This window comes from Oenanthe melanoleuca, unplaced genomic scaffold (genome assembly GCF_029582105.1).
Source record: "Oenanthe melanoleuca isolate GR-GAL-2019-014 unplaced genomic scaffold, OMel1.0 S001, whole genome shotgun sequence".
Lineage (NCBI taxonomy): Eukaryota > Metazoa > Chordata > Aves > Passeriformes > Muscicapidae > Oenanthe > Oenanthe melanoleuca.
In genome coordinates this window covers 7,965,855-7,987,923 of record NW_026612650.1, presented here as the reverse complement: position 1 = coordinate 7,987,923, position 22,069 = coordinate 7,965,855, and the positions used below count along the sequence as shown (strand labels likewise).

At 51.2% G+C, this 22,069-nt stretch overlaps 1 protein-coding gene across 1 annotated transcript; it reads left to right on the top strand.

The window, feature by feature from the left end:
* Window positions 1-790: 790 nt before the first annotated feature.
* On the top strand, window positions 791-6,135 carry LOC130266022 (uncharacterized). The gene is made up of 15 exons (XM_056515350.1): window positions 791-929; window positions 1,303-1,367; window positions 1,476-1,625; window positions 1,810-1,958; window positions 2,280-2,427; window positions 2,665-2,852; window positions 2,942-3,079; window positions 3,359-3,473; window positions 3,647-3,784; window positions 3,993-4,169; window positions 4,303-4,458; window positions 4,614-4,715; window positions 5,097-5,199; window positions 5,474-5,530; window positions 5,819-6,135. Exons 1-15 carry the CDS (start codon window positions 791-793, stop codon window positions 5,986-5,988), a joined length of 1,995 nt encoding a protein of 664 aa, XP_056371325.1. The 3' UTR covers window positions 5,989-6,135.
* The last annotated feature ends 15,934 nt before the right edge of the window (window positions 6,136-22,069 follow it).

The following is a 22,069-nucleotide window of genomic DNA, read 5'->3' as shown; positions in this document are numbered from 1 at the left end:
CCCATGCCCTTCCCATCGCAGCTGCCTCGGCAGCCATGGGGCCTCCTTCTGCTGCCTTAAACCCACAGAGCAGGGCAGTGTTTGCTGATGGTTTGAGTCGCTCCTAAGGATCCTGTTGGGCTGTCTGAGACACTTGGGGCAAGGCATTCCATCAGACCTGGGACACTTTGGAGGGGCTGGGGGCAGCCCCAGGGCAGGTGGCAGTGCATGCAAGGGCCCTTTGTGACACGGTGCAGCATGGTCACCGCAGCACGGAACGGGACAGCGTGTCCAAGGGCTCATTGTGACACGAGGTGACATAGGTGCTGGCAGTGACGCGGCCACGCCACAGTACTCGGTGCATGCGACGGGACAGGACGGGACAGAGCGCTGCCATCGGGAGCCCCCACACAGCGCACTCATTCCTTGTTGACCCGCAGCTTTCCGAGGCATTACTCCTGCAGGTGACCTCGAGGCCAGACCACAGCATTTGCTGACCTGTGCCCTTCCCGAGGCTTCTCTTCTGCAGATGCCCTTGAGGGCACACCTTGGCACTTGGTGACCCGGAGCTTTCTAGAGGCATCTCCCATCCCTGCAGCCTCTGCCGTCGAGAGCAGACCGTGGTATTTGCTGACCACGGTCCTTGACCTGAAGGAGTCCCCTGTCCTTGTGGCAGGAGCCCCCAAGACCAGAGTGCAGGACTCACTGTCTATAGCCTTGCCAAGACTTCACTCTTGCACGTGCCTTCAAGACACGACAGCATGACTTACTGACTCAGACCTTTTCTGAGCCATCTCTCCTGCAAGTAGCCATGAATCCAGGCAGTGATGTAGAGCAGAAAGCCCCAAGCATGCCCAAGCTGGTCTTGGGGAAGCAGGAGAAAGAAGCTGCTGGAACTACCCGAGCACAGCAGCCTGAAGAGGTGGAGCAGTTCCAGCCAGCGCAGGAGGGTGAGTGGCAGAGCTGGGCCCCAGGGCTGGCGCCTGCAGCCAACTTGTCCCCATCCCTTCCCATCCCATCCCATCCCATCCCATCCCATCCCATCCCATCCCATCCCATCCCATCCCATCCCATCCCCCCATCCCCTCCCCTCCCATCCCATCCCATCCCATCCCATCCCATCCCATCCCATCCCATCCCCTTATCCCATCCCCTGGGGACATGCCAGTGGACAGGACAGAAGAGGGGCTGGGGAAGACACCCCTCAGCTGTGCTCCATGCCCTGGACCATCCTGGGGCTTCCCTGTCTGGGGACCAGAGCTGGGCTCTGTCCTCTGGCTCTCCCACAACCCCTCAGCTCGGGCTGTGCTCGCTCTTTGCCAGGTGCAGCCATGGAGCGCACACGAGAGCAGCAACGCACCCATGGCCTCTTCCGCACAACAGCGCAGGTACCTGCAGCCAGCCCCACCTGAGCTGGGCGACTTGGCACTGCTCAGCCCAGCACCATGCTTGGAGCACTCCATGGACATCCCTCCCTTCTTGTCCTCCTGAAACAGATGGTTTGCAAATTCATGAAGAGAATTTGCGAGGAAGAGACCAGCGTCATGGGCACTGTGGTCAGAGCATACTCTCCCATCTTCAAAACCAAGACCAGTGCTGCCCTGCTGGATATGCTTGTGCAGGAGGGTCCTTCCAATCCAAAGCAAGTAAGCAGCCTGTGGCCTGCCTTTGATCCTCCCAGGAATTGCTTGCCCTCCCAAGCCATGCCTGCTGGTCACTGTAAGCCTCAGAAGCCATGGGAGCGGGGCCAAAGCTCCGGGTCACTTCTCTGGAGCAGCTGGGCACATTACTCCCTCTGGCAGCTTTCCAAGTCTCCCGTGCCTTCTGCAGGTGCCCGCTATGGTGAGGTACATCCACCAGTGGCTCACTGCCAATGAGAGGCCTGAGTACAATGTGTACAGGCCCCTTCTGGATCTGACAGAGGCACAGCCCACTGATGTGGTGATGGCTCTCCTGCGTGTGGCCCCATCATGTGACAGGTATGGCGCCCATGTGCCCACAAGGCTCAGGGCTCACCAGCCCATCACCCTGTACAGCCTGCCCCAGGTGTCTGACAAACAGACAATTCCAGGGCCTTCTGGCTCCTCTCCTTGCCAGCCCTGGCATGTCAGCCCCCAGCGTGCTGCTGTGCTCCCTCCCTGCCCCTCAGGGGCCAGTCTCCACAGGGCTGGACTGCCTGGCTGCTGCCAGTGAGGGGCAGTGGGCAGAGGCAGGGCTGGCAGCCAGCTCAGCTCCCTGCTGCTGCCCAGGCCACGATGCTGTGTCCCAGACCTCCCTGAGACAGAGCTCTGACCCCACAGAGCTGCTATGGCCATGTGGAAGAGCATCATGTGCTCGTGCAGGACTGCAGAGCCAGCCATGCTGACACTCCTTGATGTGATGGGCAAGTGGCCAGAGCACAGAACGAGCACCTCCGATGGGGACTGCACAGCTGTCCTTGCCCTGGCTGTGAGTTTCTGCAACTGGCCTTTGCTCACCCCAAGGTCACCTCTCTGTCAGCTCTCCATCCTCCCTCCCCCAGGGCATCTCCCTGCCTCAGGTGCTGGGCAGCATCCTGGCCTAGGGGCAGCTTCAGGGGCACCAGGCCCGCAGCTGCCCCTGCATCTCCGCTGGCCTCTGCCTCCCACGCTACCACATGGACACCTGGGCACTGAACACTGTCTTAGGCTGCTCTGTCCTTTGCAGGCAACTCTGGTGATGTGGAAGATCCTCCAGGTGCCCTGCATCCCACATGTTGTGACCCTATATTTCTCCCGCCTCTTTGCGAATCTGCTCTTCCAAGTGCTCTCCAGCACACTGGATATGCCAGAGCCAGTCGATACCTTCTGGAAGGGGTGCCAGCAGCAACATGGCCTTGCCACCAACCCCAACAGGTGCTCCATGCTACTGTTCCTGTCCCTGCCAAATCCCCAGGACAGGAGCCAGTGCTCCCAGCATGACCTGGCCTTTGCTCTGCACACAGCTTTGCAGAGCAGACCCTGAAGGCCCTGCTCTGCCGACTGCACTATAGGGATGTGGTGGTGGCACTGGAAGACAAGAGTGCCTGGGACACACTGCTCTGTGCTGACACCCAGCACTGTGCTGTAGGTGTGCTGGCCAGGTGAGAACCCCTTCTCCCCAACTGACCCTGGCATTTGTGCCCTCTGCCCGGGGTGCCCCACACAGTCCCCGTGGTTGGGGCCAGAGGGCTTTGTCACCAAGGGACGGCCAAGGAGGCTGCAAAAGGCTGGGAGACGAGGGTGCCCAAGAGCAGCCGCCTCCCAAAGGGCCCGGGTCCCCTTGCATGGTGGCTGGAGAACGAGCAGACCTCTGTGAGTCAGTCCGGGGAGAGGTTTGCCCTCGCTGGCTCAGCGTTTTGCTTCCTGTTTCCTCCTGACAGAGAAATGCACCACGCATCCGTAGCCTTGTGTTCCGAGATTGCCTTCTACCTGCTCGGGCTGCTCGGCAAAGACATGCCATTCTGGGATTTGGCCATCACGGCGTTCCTTGTGGAGGTGAGCCTGAAGGCCAGCGCTACCTGGCTGAGCTGCCTCCCAGCTCTCTGCACTCTTGTGCCTGCAGCTGCCTGGGACGGTGCCTGCGCCCTGTGCTGCTGCCTGGGCCCAGCCCTGTGCAGTTTTTGAGCTCTTGCCGGCCGGCTCCCCTGGCAGCTCCCTGTGCCTTTCAGATCCTCCAGGGCCTGGACTGGAGTGAATGGCACGAGCGCGTCCTGGACACCATGTCAAAGAACCTGCAGAGCGAGTGCAGGGAGAGGCAGCGCCTGGCACTCAGAGGCCTCGTGGTGCTCGGCAAGAACATCTCCATGGTGAGAAGGGGGCAGGGGCTGAAGCCGTGCTGCCGGTGTGGGGCTGGGGAACGTGATTGCTTGGGTTTGGCTGGGCTTTGGGAGCTGAGGCAGCTGCTCCCAGCTCTCCTGCCTCCCCCTTCAGCTGCCTGTGTGCTTTGGCACAGCCCTTTGGCCTCTGGGCCCTGCGGCACCAGGGTGGTGTTTCACACCCTTGTGTTTCACACAGGCCATACGAATGTGGAGCCTGCACGCAAGGCTCGTGGAGCTCCTGCGGGAAAATGACAGTGACGTGGTTAGGATGAGCATCGTTCTCCTCAGCTGTCTGTTCCCGTACAGTGGCACCATGATAGAAACGCCCCTAGCCCTGCAGCTGGCTGAGGCGCTCCTGCCACTCTTTGACAACGTAAGGCTCGCTGCCTCCAGCCACAGCCACTGGGTGCTTCCTGCCCACTTTGTGCCCTATGCATTTTCAGGCCTGTGCCCAGGTGGGTGTGAAGCAGCCCATGCTGAGGTCTTTTTCTCTTCCTTTCATACAGGATGATAGCCAGGTGAAGTTGTGCTCCATGTTCATCTTCCGAGAGATGATGGACTTTTCATCGCAAAGGATAAAAATGGCCCTGAAGTCACACGTGCAGCAGAGCCTGCTCCCACTCTCCTTCCACTGCCACGATGAGAACCAGCGCGTGGCTGAGGTGAGGACTCGGCGGCTGCCAGCAGCCCCTGGCAGGGACTCGGCTGCCTCCTGCTTTGGCGCCTCGCAGGCTGCAGCCTCCTCCTGGCCGCGCTACAGGGACGTGGCTCCCGTGCCCTGGGCTGTGGCCACCTCCACGCCTCTGCTGCTCTCCAGGTCTCCCGGGCCACGCTGCATTCTTCAGCCAGGTTCCTGAAGAGGAGGGACCTCCAAGAGATGCTGCAGGTGGACCAGACCTGGAGTGTTGGTGTGCACCTGGTAAGGACAGGCCGGAAGCCCCGGCCTCGGGCTGGAGAAGCCGCCTGAGCGCGCTGCTCGGTGTGTGCGGCTGGCAGCCGCGGCCTTGCCCAGTGCTGCAGCCACACGCTACTCCCTTCCCTGGGCTGCGCGGGCTCTGCTCCCGGCTCCTGCGGCCCCGAGCCGGGTGCCGATGGAGCCCCGGCCCAGCGGGGCTGCGGGGCGGGGCTGCACCGAGGCTCCCCGGGCACAGCCGGCCCTGTGCCCCTGCTGAGCCCGGCCCAGCGGCTGCTGGCCGCGCCTCAGAGCTGTGCGGGCAGGGGAGGCCAGTGCTGGCCGCACGGAGCGCCCGGCCAAGGGGCTGAGCCTGCACCAACTGCGCCCCCCTGGCGCTCTCCGCAGCTGGCAGAGGACAGGAGCCGAGCGGCCGAGCACCTGCGCCAGGCCCTGCCGTACCTGCAGAGCCCACAGGAGCCCCTGCGAGTGGCGGCCGTCAGGTTCATGGGTGAGCCCGGGCTCCCTCCCTGCCCCGCCGCAGCTCGGCCCCAGCCCCGCCTGCTGCCCCGGCAGCTTCTGCCGTCCGGGCCCGGCGCCGCGGAGCCCCGGCTGCCCTCGGGGCTGCTGCCGCCCTCCCGCAGCCGAGCCCTTGGGCGGCAGCGTGCGGCAAGGGCCCGGGCTGAGCCCTGCCGGCCACGAGGGCGAGTGGCCACAGGGCTGGCAGCGCCGCTGGCAGGGAGCTGTGCTGCTGGGCAGAGCCGTGACAAGGTCTGTGTTCCCAGGAATGGCCGGGCAGTGCCTGAGGGGGCAGCAGGAAGAGCTTCAGATCATCTGTGAGGGTGAGTGAGGGCAGCGGGCTGGCAGCGGGGCTGGCAGGAGGAGCTGCAGGCCCTGCCCCGGCTGCGGAGGGCTCTGCTCCCTGTGCGGACGGGGGGTGGTGTGAGCAGAGCACGCAGAGATTTCAGGGGCACGTGGGGGATTCATGGCCAGCAGCTTCGGGCTGATCCCAGTAGTCCCTGATCCCTCCTGGCCATGGCTAGAGCAGTCTGCGATGGCCCTGGCGCAGGATCTCCTTGTGTCCCTGCAGATCTGGGATCTGACCATGGCTCTGTACCTCTCTCTTCCAGCCCTTGAAGACATGGCAGATGATGCCAGCTTTGCTGTCCGAAGTCTGGCAATTCAAACTTCGCACGTTCTCAGGGCAGTAGAGCGGCCTCCCATCTCCATGTTCCAGAGGCTGCGAGATCAGCTCTGCCGGGCATGGGAGACACGGCCTCATCTGTCAGGCCTCGGCTGACTGCACTGCTGAAGTTCTGTGGAGAGCTGATCTGGGAGGCTCTGTCTCCTGGGTAGCCACCTGGCCCAGCAGGGATTTTTTTTTTTTTCCAGATTGTTCTTTTCTTCTTTGTGTTTTCCTTTGGTGTAGAAATATAGGATGTGTTAGAATAGACTGACTCCCAGGTGCTTTCTTTTGGTGCCCAGGGTCTGCAGGGCATCAGGGAAGAGGGGGAAAAGGGTGCTGGTGCTCAGCAAGCTGCCCAGGCATGCAGTGGGGAAGGGAAGATGGCCAGAAGCCCGTCGGCCTTTGGTGATTCTGCTGAAGCCTTTGTGCTGGTGCCAGAGAGGGTGGGCAGGGGCCGGAGCTGCAGGGATCCCTGCGAGACCGGTGCCTTGTGATGGTGCCCTCAATGCACGTGGGTTTTGGCTCCCTCTGGTACATAAGCCCCAGGGGCACAGGTCTCTGGGGCAGGAGCTGGGCACCAGGGCTCAGGGGGTGGCAGGTCTGCTTGGGCTGAGACTCTGCCACTCCTTCTGATTTCAGTGCTTGCCGGACCCCAGGGGTCAGAGCAGCATTTGTGCCCTGCCCACACATTCCTTGTCTGTGCCCTTGGATTTAGGATGGCCACCAGCCAGGACGTGTTCCCTGTAGAATTGCCCCAAAATGGGGCAAGAGAAAGTTGCGAGACAAAAGTCCAAGAAGTGGGTGTTTGCTTTATTCACTGCTCCAGGTGCACAGGGATCACTCCTCCTGACATTGCACACCCAGGCACACAGAAACTACAGTACATGGTTATACTTAATGCACATTCATAGCTTTCCTTAGAAAAGATGTGGTTATGCAAAATATTTCTTAAAACTCACTATTTTCATTAGCATTTGCAAAGCACAGGCGCAGTGCTCGAGTGGTGGCACTGAGGAAGGCTCCATGTCTGAGTTCCTCAGTGTTCTGAGTTTCTGATGAAGGTTGGACGTCTTCATCGTGGTGCCCTTTTCACATTTCTCCTCTAGGCACATGCAGTCTCTCGTTAACCCTTTCACAAAGACCTGCTGTCCTGTAGCCTTCCTGAGGCTTCTCTCTTATAGGTGCCTTCCAGGCACCACTCCAGAACTTGCTGTCTGGGAGCTTTTCTGAGGTATCTCTGCTGCAAGTAGCCATCAGTCCAGTCACTGACATGGAGCAGAGACCACCCAGAGTGACCAAGCTGGCCTGGGTGACGAAGGAGGAAGAGAGCCCTGGAGCTGCCCCAGCACAGGAGACTGAAGAGGTGGTGCCATTCCAGCCGGCGCAGGAGGGTGAGTGGCAGAGCTGGGCCTCAGAGCTGGTGCCTGCAGCCAGCTTGGCCCCATCCCCTCCCATCCCATCCCATCCCATCCCATCCCATCCCATCCCATCCCATCCCATCCCATCCCATCCCATCCCATCCCATCCCATCCCATCCCATCCCATCCCATCCCATTCCCATCCCATCCCATCCGCATCCCATTCCCATTCCCATTCCCATCCCATCCCATCCCATCCCATCCCATCCCATCCCATCCCATCCCATCCCATCCCATCCCATCCCATCCCATCCCATCCCATCCCATCCCATCCCATCCCATCCCATCCCATCCCCTCCTGTCCCGTCCCGTCCCGTCCCGTCCCGTCCCATCCCATTCCAGGTGGTTAAAGGTTGAATATGATAGTCCAGGTTGGAGTTGAAGTTCAAGGTTGGATTTGGTGATCAAAGGCTGTATTTGCAAAGTTGGGTTTAAAGGTCCAGGTTTGGGTTTGGTGGGCAACGCTGGGAAGCAATGGAATAACGGCATTCAAGGCACTGAGAATTTAGAATCCTATTCCTCCCCTTCCAGATTCCCACTAAAACAATGGAATTACAGCATTGCCTACATCAGGAATTTGAAATTCTCCAGCTCCCCACCCAAATCCCCATGGACTAACACTATTATGGGTGTTGGGAATCTTGAATCGACCAGGTCCCATCCCATAATCAAATGGAATAATGGCATTCCAGATGTCGACAATTTAGAATCCCCAATAAGTCGTCCTAAAATTCCATCAAATTCCGAAGGAATAACAGCATTCTGGGTGTCAGGAATTTAGAATAGTCCAGTTCCCCACCCAAATTCCCATTGAATAATGGGCATTCCAGGCACTGAGAATTTAGAATCCTTCAGTTGACCTCCCAAATCCCACCAAAACCATGGAATTACAGCATTCCAGACATAGTGAAGTGTGAATCCTAAAGTTTTCCTCCCAAATTCCCATGGAATTACGGCATTCCAGGCATTGAGAATTTAGAACCCTCCTGCTTCCCTTCCAGATTCCCACTTAAAATATGGAAATACAGCATTCTCGGCACTGGGAATTTAGAATCCTCTAGCTCTCCTCTCAAATTTCTATGAAATAATGGCATTCCAGGCGTCAGGAATTTCGAATCATCCATATGCCCTCCCAAATTCCCATGTAATAACAGCCTTCCTGGCATGGGGAATTTGGAATCCTCTAGTTCCCCTCCCAACTTCCCATGGAATTACGGCATTTTGGGCATTAGGAATTTGGAATTCACCAGTTCCACTCCCAAATACCCGCTGAGTACCAGAATTTTGGGTGCCAGGAATTTGGAATCCCCCAGCTCCACACCCAAATCCCCATGGAATTACAGTATTCAGCGCATTGGGAATCTTCAGTATTCCAGTTCCCCTCCTAAATTCTCATTGAATAATGGAATTCCGGGTGTTTGGGATTTAGAATCCCTCATACGCCCTCCCAAATTCCTACCAAAATCCCATGGAAGAACAACATTCCAGGTTGTCAGGAATTTCAAATAGCCCAGTTTCCCTCACTAATTCCCATGGAATAACAGCTTTCTGGATGTTGAGAGTTTTGCATCCTCCTGCTTCCCTCCCAAATTCCCACCAAATCAATGGAATTACAGAATTCTGGGCATCGGGAATCTAGAATCCTCCAGCTCCCCTCCCAAATTCCCATGGAATAATGGCATTCCAGGTGTTGGGAATTTAGAATCACCCATACGCCCTCCAAAATTCCCACCAAATTCCCATGGAATAGCAGCATTCCAGGTGTCAGGAATTTTGAAGAGCCCAGTTCCCCTCCCAAATTCCCATGGAATAATGGCATTCCTGGTGTTGGGAATTTTGAACCCTCCAGTTCCTCTTAGCAGCTCCCACGCAATAACAGGATTCGAGGCACTGAGAATTTGGAATCCTTCTGGTCCCTCCTAGATTCCCACTAAAATTATGGAATTACAGGAATCTGGGCATTGGAAATTTAGTTTCCTCCAGTTCCCCTCCCAAATTCCCATGGAATAACCACATTTCTGATGTTGGGAATTTAGAATCCTCCAGCTGTCCTCCCAAATTCCCACCAAAACCATGAATTGCAGCATTCTGGGCATTGGGAATTTTGAGTTCTCCAGTTCCCTTCCAAATTTTCATTGAATAGCAGCTTTCTGGGCTTTTTGATTCTTCTATGTGCTCTCTTAAATTCCCACAGAAACCTTGGATTTATGGTATTTGAGGTGTTGGAAACACTGGGAGTCAATGGGAGCTACTACTCTGTACTGGGGGAATTGGTCATGACTGGGACCATGCTGAGATGGATCATCTATGGAGTCACTGAGACTGTGCTGGGGCAACTGGGATCATAGTGGGAGGAACTGGGAGCAACTGGAACCATGCTCAGAAGGACTGGGATCATACTGGATCGTACTGGCAGACACTTGGACAGCACTGAGGGTGACTGGGAGAGGCTGTGAGCAATTGGGATCAGTCAAGAAGCAGCTGAGAACACCTGGGAGTGACTGGGAACATGCTGGCAGCAACTGGGATACACTGTGAGCTACTGAAACCACAGTGAGGGGAAATGGGAGCAACTGGAATCACACTGGATGATAATGGAAGCAGCTGTGCCCATGTCAGAGTCATGCTGGGATCCTACTGGAACTAGCTGGGATTGTACTGCGAGTGAGTGGAATGGAACTGGGAACATCCTAGAATGACTAAGATCATGAATGACTGCAATCAGACTGGGAGTTAAAGGAAAAGTACTGGCCACAACTGGAGCCATACTGGGAGTGACTCAGAGCAAATGGGCCCACACTGGAAGTGACAGGGAGTCACTCTGGGCATGACTGGAATAATACTGGAAGAATCTGGGAGTGACAGGGGTCATCTTAGAGATGACTGGAATCATACTGGGGGTGACTACGGATCCTACTGGGATCATCTTGGGAGCCACTGGGATTACAGTGAGTGTGATTGGTACCTGACCGGGGGTTACTGGGAGCTACTGGGCCCATGTTGGGAGGAAAATGTGGACACACTGGGAGCAACTGGGATCAACTGGAAGGTACTGGAACCATGCTAAGGCGACTAATTCCATAACAGGGATCATACTGGGAGCAACTGGGAGTATGGGACCCTGACAGAAACTGAGATCAGGCTGGAGACAACTGGGAATAACTGGGAAAGACTGAGATCATTCTGAGGTAACTGGAACATTACTGGGGCAACGGAGATATAATGAGTGTCTGTAACCATACTGGGGGGACTCGAACAACACTGAGGGCAGCTGGGAGATAGTGGGAAAATGCTGAGACTGCAGCTATTCTAGGGATCATCCTGGTAGGAACTGGGAACAACTGGAACTATTCTGGCAGCAACTGGGATCATCCTGGGATCACAGGGAGAGCAGCTGGGTCCATGCTGGGTGAGACTGGGATCACACTGAGGGTGACTGGAATCATACTGGGATGGACTGGGAGTGGCTGTGAACAACTGGAATCATGCTGAAAGCAAGTGGGAAGAAGTGAGAGTGGCAGCATGCTGGGGGTGACTGGGATATACTGGGAGAGACAGGGAGTCACAGGGATTATACTGGGGGCTACTGGGATCATGCTGGCATTGATAGGGAGCAACTGGGATCACACTGGGGGCCATGGCCTCATACTGGGAGAGACTGGTACTGTACTGGTGCAACTGGAAAAACTGGGATCACACTGGGATAGTGCTGGGCACAAGCTGCATCATAATAGGGAATGACTGGTAGTAACTGGGATCATTTTTTTTCTGCATTCTCCAAACATTTCCCTCCCCACCCAAAAAAGCCCTAAATAATGCTGAGAGGCACTAGGACTATTCTAGGGACAACTAGGATAAAACAGGGAGCAAGTGAACCACGCTGAGGTAACTGGGAATGCCTGGGAATGACTACGAGATTGTTCAGGGCAACTGGGATATACTGGGAGTGTCTGAGACTAGAGGGGTGGTGACTGAGACCTAACTGGGAGCGACTGGGAATGTGCTGAGGGGAAAACTGGGACCATGCTGGGGCAAGTGGGGTAAGTGTGAGCGACTGGGGCCCTGCTGGCAGAGACTGGCATCATAGTGGACTCATATTGGGATAGTACTGTGAGTGACTGGGACTATGCTAGGGGCAGCTGGGAAAACTAGACCAAAGTGGTTGATGCCTTAAGATCCAAGTTTTCTGTTCTGCTTGGGTATGCTTTCTGTTGTGCTTTAGGGTGATAAAGGCGAAATAGTCCAATACCAGCTATGGACTCAAGGACAGTTTCTTCAGACTCCAGGCCCAAAGTATAAACAACGTGAGAAGAGGAGGGCAGGCCAGCCAGGAGAAGAGGAGGAGGAGGACACCTTACAATTTGAGACTATTAATTGGATGGTTGACTCCTGTATGTAAATGGACTGAAGTCTATAAAAATGTGAAATCATGTGACCAAGCCCTCTTTTACTTCCATCTTGGAGCCACTCGGGCAGGGCAGGGGCCACGCTGTGGCACTGTTGCTGCCAGGGTGTGGCCTTTGAAGGCCTCTCCAATAAATACCTATTTATTTCCCCTAACTCTGTGTGATCTCTGTTCCAGCTCCTAAAGGCAACATGGTGTTGGAAAATTTATCTGTTCAAAAAATTTTCTGTAACTTTAATCAAGGGGTTTTTTTTGCCTTTGCCCTAAAAGACTTGTAATTTTCTTTCCAGGGCGTTGCTGCACCAGGTGAGGTCGGATGAACTCAACACATCAACACACTGGAATGCTCAAAGGCCATCAGCAGCCATTAACAGAACATCAGTGGCCACTGAGGAATATCTACCCAAGACTCTGCCTATGGTAAATTGCAGACATCTCATCTGAGAAGACTGATAAGAAAATGAGGGAAGGAAGATCTAATTAACATGAGAAGGGAAGAAATCCAGATCCAAAAGGAGACTGTTATGAATGCATGACATGCTGTTGGCTCTTTGCAAGTATTGGGATAAATGCTATATGTATAATGTTAAAATAGCATTTCTATATGGATATAATCTTGGTTAATAGTAAAAGTTAGACATAAGTTTTTTAAAGATAGTATGCTTAAACTACCCGCTTACTCAAAGATAAAAGCCCATGAACATGTGATGGGGACCCTGCAGCTGACAAGACAATTATCAACATGCACTGAGTGAACCACCACCCAAATTAAAAGGCATAAGGAGAAGAATGAAACTACAGGCCAAGAAACACGCATGCTCTAAAAAGGCGGACCCAAGGAGGGGCCATGCTAAACGGTTTCCAGAAACAGTTGACTATGCATGAAGGTCTACGGAAATGTAACAAATGGATGGCTTATAAAACATATTTAAAGGGGTGGTACCGAAGCAGAGGTGTGCTCTCGGCAGCATGCCAAGCACCCATATGTTTTAACCCTTTGCTTTATGTATGTGTCCTACTGTCTTTTTATTAAACCTTTTAATTCTTCCAAAACAGTGAACCGTGTTTTTCACAGCTGGGGGCTCGTCCGGGATCGACACCTTGCCTCCAAGACCCCAGAGGTCCCAGAGCGAGGGTCACGCCCCACCCAATTTTGGCAGCCTCACTCCACTTCTCCTGGTGTGGATTGGGGTTTGCAGGTCGGACTACCCAAAGGACAAAAAGGAAGCAGATAAAGCAAAAGGAAAAGAAAAAGGGCTCCCTAAGACCGCGGCATTAGCCTCACAATTCTTGTGCACGAAGACCCAGACAAGGGCTTGGGGAGGCTAAGACGGGGGGGAGAGGGGGGGGAGGCGAGTGGTGTGTGTCTGAGACGTGGGCTGGTTACCCCAGACCTGTGAAGCGAGTGCTGAGTCTGAAGTGTAGTGAGACACTCAGTGAGGAAACAAAGCGAGAGAAAAAAAAGAGTGAAAGAATCCCCCCCCTTGGGTTATCAGGACTGGGTCCCAGGGGAGTGGCTAAGGACTCCTTAGAAAAAGCCGAGAGTTTCTTGGTACAATCCACTGGAAAACGGGGAGAAAAGAAAAAAAAAAGGAAAAAAAAGAAGAAGGGCTTCATAAAAGCTGCTGGGTTGAGGAAAGGAAAAAATCCAAAAAAACCTAGGTTTTCCTTGGTAAGGGCTCCACGAAACCTGCTGGGTTGAAGAAAGGAAAAAATCCAAGAAAACCCTTGGTAAGGGCCCCACGAAAGCTGCTGGGTTGAGGAAAAAAAAAAGCCAAGAAAACCTAGGCTTTCATTGGTAGGGCTCCACGAAAGCTGCTGGGTTAAGGAAAGAAAAAAAAAAAATCCAAGAGAACCTGGGCTTTCCTTGGTAAGGGCACCACGAAAGCTGCTGAGTTGAAGAAGGAAAAAAAAAAATCCAAGAGAACCTGGGCTTTCATTGGTACCATGTCAAAGATCTAAGACATCTGGGCTTTGGAGGTTTTTTACCCCTAAGTAAATATTAACAACTAACTCAAAGAGTAAGAGGTACCTTATTTTTTTCTTTTGTGTTTATGTCTTGTGGTGAGTGAGTGCAAATGAATGAAAGTGTATTGATCCTAATTTTATAAAGTAAGGTGGAATACACTGTTGTGGGGAAGAGAGGAGTAATATTGCAGTGTTGAGAAAGTAGGAAATAGGCTTAGGGGCAAATAGATAAAATCTTGAAAGATGGAACAAAAAAACAGAAGCAGAAATAAGACCATTTTCTGCTCAGCTTTGGGGGCCTGTCTTACAGCATCTATAGAAACCCGCTTTACATGAAGAAGTGAAGAAAGAGCAACTGACTCCCTAGAAAATTTAGTGGAAATTTTGCAAAAACAATTAGATGAAGAAAGGAATGAGAATCAGGCTTTGAGAGATGAGAATTGTTCTTTAAGAGCTGCCCTAAGAGAAGAACACACCAAGACTTTAAAACACACTGAGTCACCAAAAGAAACAGAGGAGAAGGAAATTAATCTTTTATATCCTCAAAAAGAACTAACTCTGATGAAAAATAGTTGGGAACATTGCTGCCCTAGCTTGAAACTTGTGGTTAAAACAGAATAAAATTTTATCAAGATGAGAATTTTGACCCACAAATAACCACTACAAAAATCCTGTACACTGCTACTAAATTATCAGAACAAGCAGCTAGTGGGTACTGGGGACATGAGACTTTCTTAACAGAAGTCAAATGTAACTTACTGTCCCCAACTCAGCATGTGGCTTATTGGGCAGCAGGGCTTAACCTCTTGGAAAGGGGAGACCCTGTAGCTTTAGTTGGCACCCCCGACCAACTCCTAGAAGACATTCACAAAGCTACCTGCTTGCAAATTATACATGAAATAAAACTCACTGCTGGCTATAAATCACCTATGCAATTACCTGTAAATATAAAACAATACCCTCTTCCCTCTGGTGCCAAAGAAGGGCTCAAACTGGTTTTACAAGACTTGCGAAACTTCCCTGTATGGTCAATCCAAAACCCAAACCTGCCAATGTGGCTTTTTATCAATGTATTGATGATACCCTTGTGGGAGGAAATGAAATAGAAATAGTGGGGGGATACCCAACAAAAAATAATCTCCCATTTGGAAAGCCCTAACTTGCAAATTGTCTCAGAGAAAATTCAAAAGTCTTCTCAGGAAGAGAAGTTTTTGAAAACAGCCACTACTGGGATCTCCCCCACATATGGGATGGCCCAAAAACCCTCAGTCAGGAAGTGGTATGCCCTGATCGAGCAGCACTGCAATATCTTCTCAGTAACAGAAGGAACTGTAAAAAATCTGGAAATAACAAAAACTGAGAGCTTGGGCAACAGCTACGACAAACCTGCCTCGGTAATTAAAGTAGCCTCTGCTTTCTCCCCCAGAAAATCTTTGTTCACTAATTCTTAGCTCACTAATGCTTCTGCTGAACAAATCATTGCTGGGGGAGAGGGTGGCTCTTGGGTTGGGGCGCTAACGGTTGTCTGGAGTGTTTTCCAGCTTGAAGCACAGAGTGCCTCCTTTGTTTGCACCTACACTGACTCTTATCCTGTGTTTAAAGGAGTTACAGAGTGACTTCCTTCTTGGCAGCAAAATGACTGGGAAGTTAACAGAATTCCAATCTGCATTACATGCTGAATAGTTCCATCATTTTAACCCCCTGCCTCTTTGTGGCAGATTCTATTGTGTTTACTTTTCACAGAATAACACCATGGAACATGAAGATTAACTGCTGAATCCCTCATTGAACCTGTATACAGTTATGGCACAGGACCTTAAAGCCGTGTTTTATTTTGTGAGATTCAAAATCAAAATTGAACTGTTGTACAATTTTCCTATGAAATTATGTGTGGTAAAAACAGTACAAAATACTGAGGGGAATTCGATGTTAATGTTGTAACACCTACTACCCAACCACTGATTATACTGAGCCTGAAAATTTTTGAAATTGGACCTTGGGTAATTCGGAAAACTGACCAACAACAAGTATTGTTTAATTCAGCATGGCCTTTTAAACAAGTCAAATTGCCAATGCAAAACAATGTCTCAGTAATTCAGCTGGCTTGTTCACCTTTTCTAGGGGTGGGCAACCTGGCGGCAAAACCAGGAGGACCCTTTTAAGAAACAAACAAGAGACATAACTGGTGTTGTGGGAACAAATTGGGCATTTTGAATAGTATTGATTTAGAAGTATTAGTGAATAAATTGGCTAACATTCCTTTAGCTCTCTACTTTATCCAGACTCAATTGTGGATGCAGTCAGTTGCTCCCTCAATCATAAGAGAAGTCAAGGAAGCCACTTTTCCTACTGAAATTCGGATAATAATTTGGGATAATGCCCATGATTTTGAAAAAGAATTCCAATCCTGGTGAAACTACTACTCCAGCATAAACACAACCACAGCCTTTGCACTGACCATATGTAATGCTTCAGCACATTCAATATTCCCTATCACTGCATTAGGGCTGAATCACGACGGAGCTATTCTCTATCCTTTAGAGCATAGAGAATGGGCCCGTGAAATTTGTGAGACATAACACACTATTAAGTTGGAAACTTACATTGTCTGGGAACAAGAAGGGCTTATCTGTGAAAGTAATGCAATCAGAGCTCAAGATATTTGCTTAGACATAGAACAGAATGTCTGTAACATTGAAAGTTATCCAAAGGAGATTCCTGAAACGCTACTGGAGTATATGAGCAATGGGTGTGCATGCTTTAAACCTGCTTGTGATAGTATTTTCATAGAAGATTTTGATAGTGCGTACTAAAAATAATTTAGATCTTTGTCTGTAACTTTACTAAAATTGCTGTTTTAAATTTGAAAATTGCTTGGTTTAAAATTGCTTATTTTTAGTTGTGTTGCATTTTAAAATGAAATTGATTATTTGATTTGTAATTTTAAAAATTACTTGTTTTAAAATTGCTTATCTTTGTTGTATTGCATCATGAATATTGATTAAGATTAATTTTTAGTTTTTAATTATGTTGCATTTTCTTTAAGTATTAATTCAAATTGCTTATTATGCTTTAACCAAGAAATTATTATTATTAAATCAGAAATTGAAATTGAAAATTTATTAACATTGATTGTCTTTTTGTAATCAGAAATTGAAACTGAAAATTGGTTCTTTGCTTTGTTTTCTTTCTCCCTTTTCCTTTCCCTTATCTTTTTCCTACTTTTCTATTCTGTACAACTTTCTGTCTCTGTTTTCCAGGATATGCTAGCAACTCGTACGAGTTCTGAAGACTTCGCAACAACACCATGAAGGAGCGCTCTTGACGATGATCTTGAGTCACAGGGTGGCGTAAGAGTCGGTCCGAAGTTTCTCTGATCTGCCTCACGGCCATAATCAGAGACTGAGACCCTGGGACCACACCACTCGCCTGAGTTGTGGCCTGGCCTATGTGGATGCTTGCCAAGGACTGTTTGTAGGTGTGCTTGGTTCTTGCCATGGTACGCTGCACTCAGCAAGGTACTGGCTGTAGCATCCTGTTCCACCTGTTTCTTGGGGCAATGATCTCCGTATACAATAGTCTATAAATCTCCCCACCTTTTGGCCAGAGGCCACTCGATTTGGAAAAGGTCTATAAAGCGTGACTTTCCTAAAAAGACGTAGAGATCTCTTTCTCCCCAATGGATTGAAAACGCATCTCGTTGGACAGCCACGAGGATGTGTCCCGTCTGTTGGTAGCTATATCCCATCCTTCTCTCTCTCCTTTTTACTTCATCTCTCTCTCTCTCTCTCTCACACACACAAAACTTGATTGTTAGCACTCAATAAACTGCATTACTGCTTTCTGCTAAACAAACCTGAGACTCTTGCCTTTTGTCTTTTGCACCCTGGGTTGAATGAACCATCACGACTCCCACTCGGGTTGAGCGGATCGTGACACTGCGCCACACCAAAATGTCCAAAATCTGCCCAAAGTGGGAGAAAATGTCACAGAGGGACTCCTTCAGCTCTGGGGGGAAAGGGACAGCACGGTGACATTGGGGACAGCACAGGGACAGTGGGCACAATGGGGACAGCACAAGGACAGTGGGTACAGATGACATTGGGGACACAGAGTGACTTCTTCAACTCTGGGGACATACAATGACAGCATGGTCACCATGGGAACAGGTGACAGTGGGGACAGCACAGGGACAGTAGGAACAGCACAGGGAAAATGGGGACAATGGGGACAGCACAAGGACATGGGGACAGCACAGAGACAATGGCAACACAGACTCCTTCAGCACTGCAGACAATGGGTTCATAACAGTGACAACAAGGACAGGGACACCTTCAGCTCTGGGGACAAGAACAGAAAGGAAAATGACAAGGACAGAGGTGACAATGGAGACAGGGTGAGAGGACAGGTGACCATGGGGACAGGGACTGCTTTGGCTCTGGGGACACATGAGACAATGACAGGGACAAGGAAACGATGGGGACAAGGTGAGGGCACAGGGACAGCTCTGGGTACAGGGACAAGGACAGGTGACAGTGGGGACAGGGACAGCTCTGGGGACACACACAGGACACACAGAAAGGTGACAATGGGGACAGTGACAAGGACAGGTGACAGTGGGGACACACACACAGGGGACAGTCAGGACAGGGACAAGGACAGGTGACAATGGGGACAGCCCCCCAGCCCTCCCTCACCGTCCTTCTTGATCTTGTTGAGGTTGTTGATGGTGCGGTTGGGGCGGGGCTCCTGCACCGCCATGGCCGGGACCCTCTGTGGGGACGAGGGGGATTTGGGGGGGACCGCTACCCCTTCACCATCTGGGACCTCCAAATCCACCCCAGACCCACCTAAACCCTCCCAAATACCCTCAGACCCCTGCCAGTTTCCCCCAAAATTTAACCCAGACCCACCTGAGACCCCCCCAAACCCACTCAAACCCACCTGAGGCCCTCCCAAACCACCTCAGACCCCGCCAAAGCCCCTCAGACTCCTCCAAACCCCCCAGACCCACCTCAGGATTCCACCCAAAATTCCCCCCTCAAATTCCCACATTTGGAACCAAAATTCCCAAATATTCCCTACCAAGTTCCCAACAATTTCATATAGAGAACCCAAATTTCCCATGTTCAGACCCATGTTTCTCTATACAGATCCCAAAAACTTCCTATGGGATCCTCCAAAATTCCAATTGAGGACTGCAACATTGCAAAAATTCTCAATAGAGACCTAAAAATTCCCATGTTTAAAATAATAAAAAAACCCAAATTCCCAGTGGAGACCAAATAATTCTCTAAATTCTTAATATAGGCCCAAAAATTCCCTACTAACACTACAAAATTCCCTTTAATAACCCTGGAATTTCCCAAGAGACCTCCAACTTTCCTTTAAGGACACCAAAATTCTCAGTAGGAACCCAAAAATTCCCTATAAGGACTCCAAGAATTCCCTGGAGAGAGCCCAAAATACCCAGATATTCCCTTTAAGAACCTCAAAATTCCCATATAGACACCATGAGACCCCCATGGACCCTCTATAGGTTCCGCCAGGCCCTAAAAATCCCCTATAGACCTCCCAGACAGCCTTTAAGGACCCCCCAGAATTCCCCAGATCCCCTATAGACAAGCCCAAATCCTCTATAGAGATCCTAAGACCTCCCCCTCCAGTCTCGTATAGATCCCCTATAGATCCCCTCCAGCCCCATCGCAGCTCTCAGACACGTTGAAGCCGGGCTGGGGAACCAGGAGCAAACATGGCGGCACCTGCGACGCACTTCTGGGTGCTCTGAGCATGCGCGGGGAGAACGCACCAGGAGATGGGCGGGGCTTAGAGGGGAATGGGGCGGGGCAAACACAAGGGCTCGGTCGGAATGAAAGAAGAGGGGATAATGATTGACAGGGGCTGTGAATAGAAGTGGGCAAGGCTAATGAACAGGCAGAAACCGAGGTGAAAGGGGCGGAGTTCGAAAAGTGCAGGAAACTGTGAGGGCAAAAGGGCAAGGTCAGAAAAGGATGGGAGCTGAGAAGGGAAAGAACTGGGCCAAAAGGCCACATGGTCCTAAAGGGGCCTGGGTCGGACTAAAATCACCTAAAAGGGGCACAAATTCAGCCTAATTCCAGCAGGGTTGGCCTAAAATTAGCCAAAGGAGCCTCAAATCCACACAAAGAGGTCTAAAATCAGCCAAAGGGGCCTAACATTGTCCAAAGGGGCCTAAAATCCAGCCTAAAACACCTCAGCTGTGTATAAAATCACAAAAATGCGCCTAAAAGATTTGAGACCGAGACTGAGACCGGCACCCAAACCAGTAACAGCACCATTTCTGAGGCCGAAATTAGAATGGAGACCGAAACCAAGACGGGGAACAGAACCAACACCAGAACTGAGACCAGCAGTGCTCCAGAATTGGAACTAAGACTGGGACAGAGACCAACACCAATACTGGGACTGACACCAGGAAAGCTCCAGAGCTGCTCTGGAACTAGGAGCAGCATCGGGAGAACTCCAGGACTGAGACTGAGAGCGGCACCAGAACCAGCACCAAGACTGATACTGGCACCAGAACCGAGACTGGCACCAATCTAGGACGAGGCCTGAGACTGCGATTAGCACTGGGAGCATGCCAGGACCACCATCGACACCAGTACCAGCACTGGGACTGGGACGGCTCTAAAACTGAGACCAAGACTGACATTGAGTCCAAGACTGAAAACAGAACCGGCACCGGCACCGAGACTGACACCGCTGTCGGACCCAGACTGAGACCAGCATTGTGGAAGTTGAGACAGAGAATGCTGTGGATTTAATTGGCATTTGCAGTTTGATAACCAGGACGCCTTGGCAAGAACAAACAGAGCTTTGAAAATTACAAGAAAATCAGATCAAGACTGGCAACAGGAAAGAAGATTGAACTAAAAAGCAGGAATGTAAAGTTTGTCTGGGTGACATTTAACCCAATGAATGTAGTAAACATTTCTGCCTTCCTAAAAATGGTGTATAAACAAATGTAGCTCACAACAAATTTGGATTCTGATCATGTCTCTCTCTCTACCATCGATAAAATGGCCCAGGACTGGAACCAAGACCAAGACCAGGAACAGAACTGACACCAGAACATAAACCGGCACATCTACAAGACCGCCACTGGCACTGGGACTGAGACTGAGCCCAAACCGGCCCCAGAACTGGAACTGGGACCAAGACGGAGACCAAGACAGACACTAGAGCCAGCAACGCGAGAGAACTCCAGGACTGAGACTGAGAGTGGAACCAGAATCAACACTGAGACTGGTGCAACTCTAAGCCCCACTGAGACTGAGACCAGCACCACTCTGGGATCGCGATCGACATCAGGACCGGAATGAGCACAGGGAGCACTCGGGGACTGCTCCAAGACTTGTAGTTTGATAACCAATACGCCCTGGCAAGAACAAACAGAGCTTTGATGATTACGAGAAGATTGGATCAAGACTGGCGACAGGAAAGAAGATTGAACTAAATAACAGAAATGTAAAGAAAATAAATAAGGAGAAATGTAAAGTTTGTTTGGGTGATGTTTAACCCAATGAATGTAGTAAAAAATGACTGCCTTCCTAAAAATGGTGTATAAGCAAATGTAGCACACAATAAATTTGGATTCTGATCATGAGCCGTAGTCTCTGTCTCTCTATCTATTTTATCTATCGATAAAACGGCCCAGGACTGGAACCAAGACCAAGACTGGCAACAGAACTGACACCAAAACCAAGACCGGCACATCTACAAGACCGCCACTGGGACTGGGAATGAGACAAAGCCCAAACCGGCCACAGAAATGGCACTGGAACCAAGACTGAGACCAAGACGGACACTAGAACCAGCAACGGGAGAACTCCGTGACTGTCCCGGGTTGGTGTTATGTCTACTCCTCTCCCTGCACCCCCCGCGCTTTCTGTTCGCAGCTGCCTGCTGCCGTTGCTGCTCCTCCCCTGCCCGGGCTGGCCCCAGGGCTGCTTGCTGGCCGCTTGCTTGCTGCTTGGCTGCTGCTGCTGGCTTCCTGCGTGGCTGCTGCTAGCTTGCTGCTGCTGTTCTTTTTTTTTTTTCCTCCTTCTTCCCCTCATCTTGAAGATCTGTACCCAATCTGGATGGGAACCTGAACATCAGAGACTGCCTCTGGAGTCTGCCAAAGAAGCTTTTCACCCTTCCCAGCAGGGACTGTCTGAGCACGTCCATCCTTGCTCACTTTGGTGAAAATGTTTTTTGTCATCTGGGGATCGTTCTTTCCTGGTGCTGGGAAGTGTTTTTCTTGTGTTTGTTAATAAATAGCTTTTCTCCACTTTTCCCCCTGAGCAAAATTCTTTCCAAGCCCGGTGGGGGGAGGAATCATGGGGGATTTATTCTCTGGGGGCCTCCTTTGGAGGTTTTCCCC

Coding starts and splice junctions, on each gene's coding strand:
- LOC130266022 (XM_056515350.1), top strand. CDS start 791: ATGAATCCAGGCAGTGATGTAGAGCAGAAAGCCCCAAGCATGCCCAAG. Junction 930..1,302: donor GTTCCAGCCAGCGCAGGAGG/GTGAGTGGCAGA, acceptor GCTCTTTGCCAG/GTGCAGCCATGGAGCGCACA. Junction 1,959..2,279: donor GTGGCCCCATCATGTGACAG/GTATGGCGCCCA, acceptor CTGACCCCACAG/AGCTGCTATGGCCATGTGGA.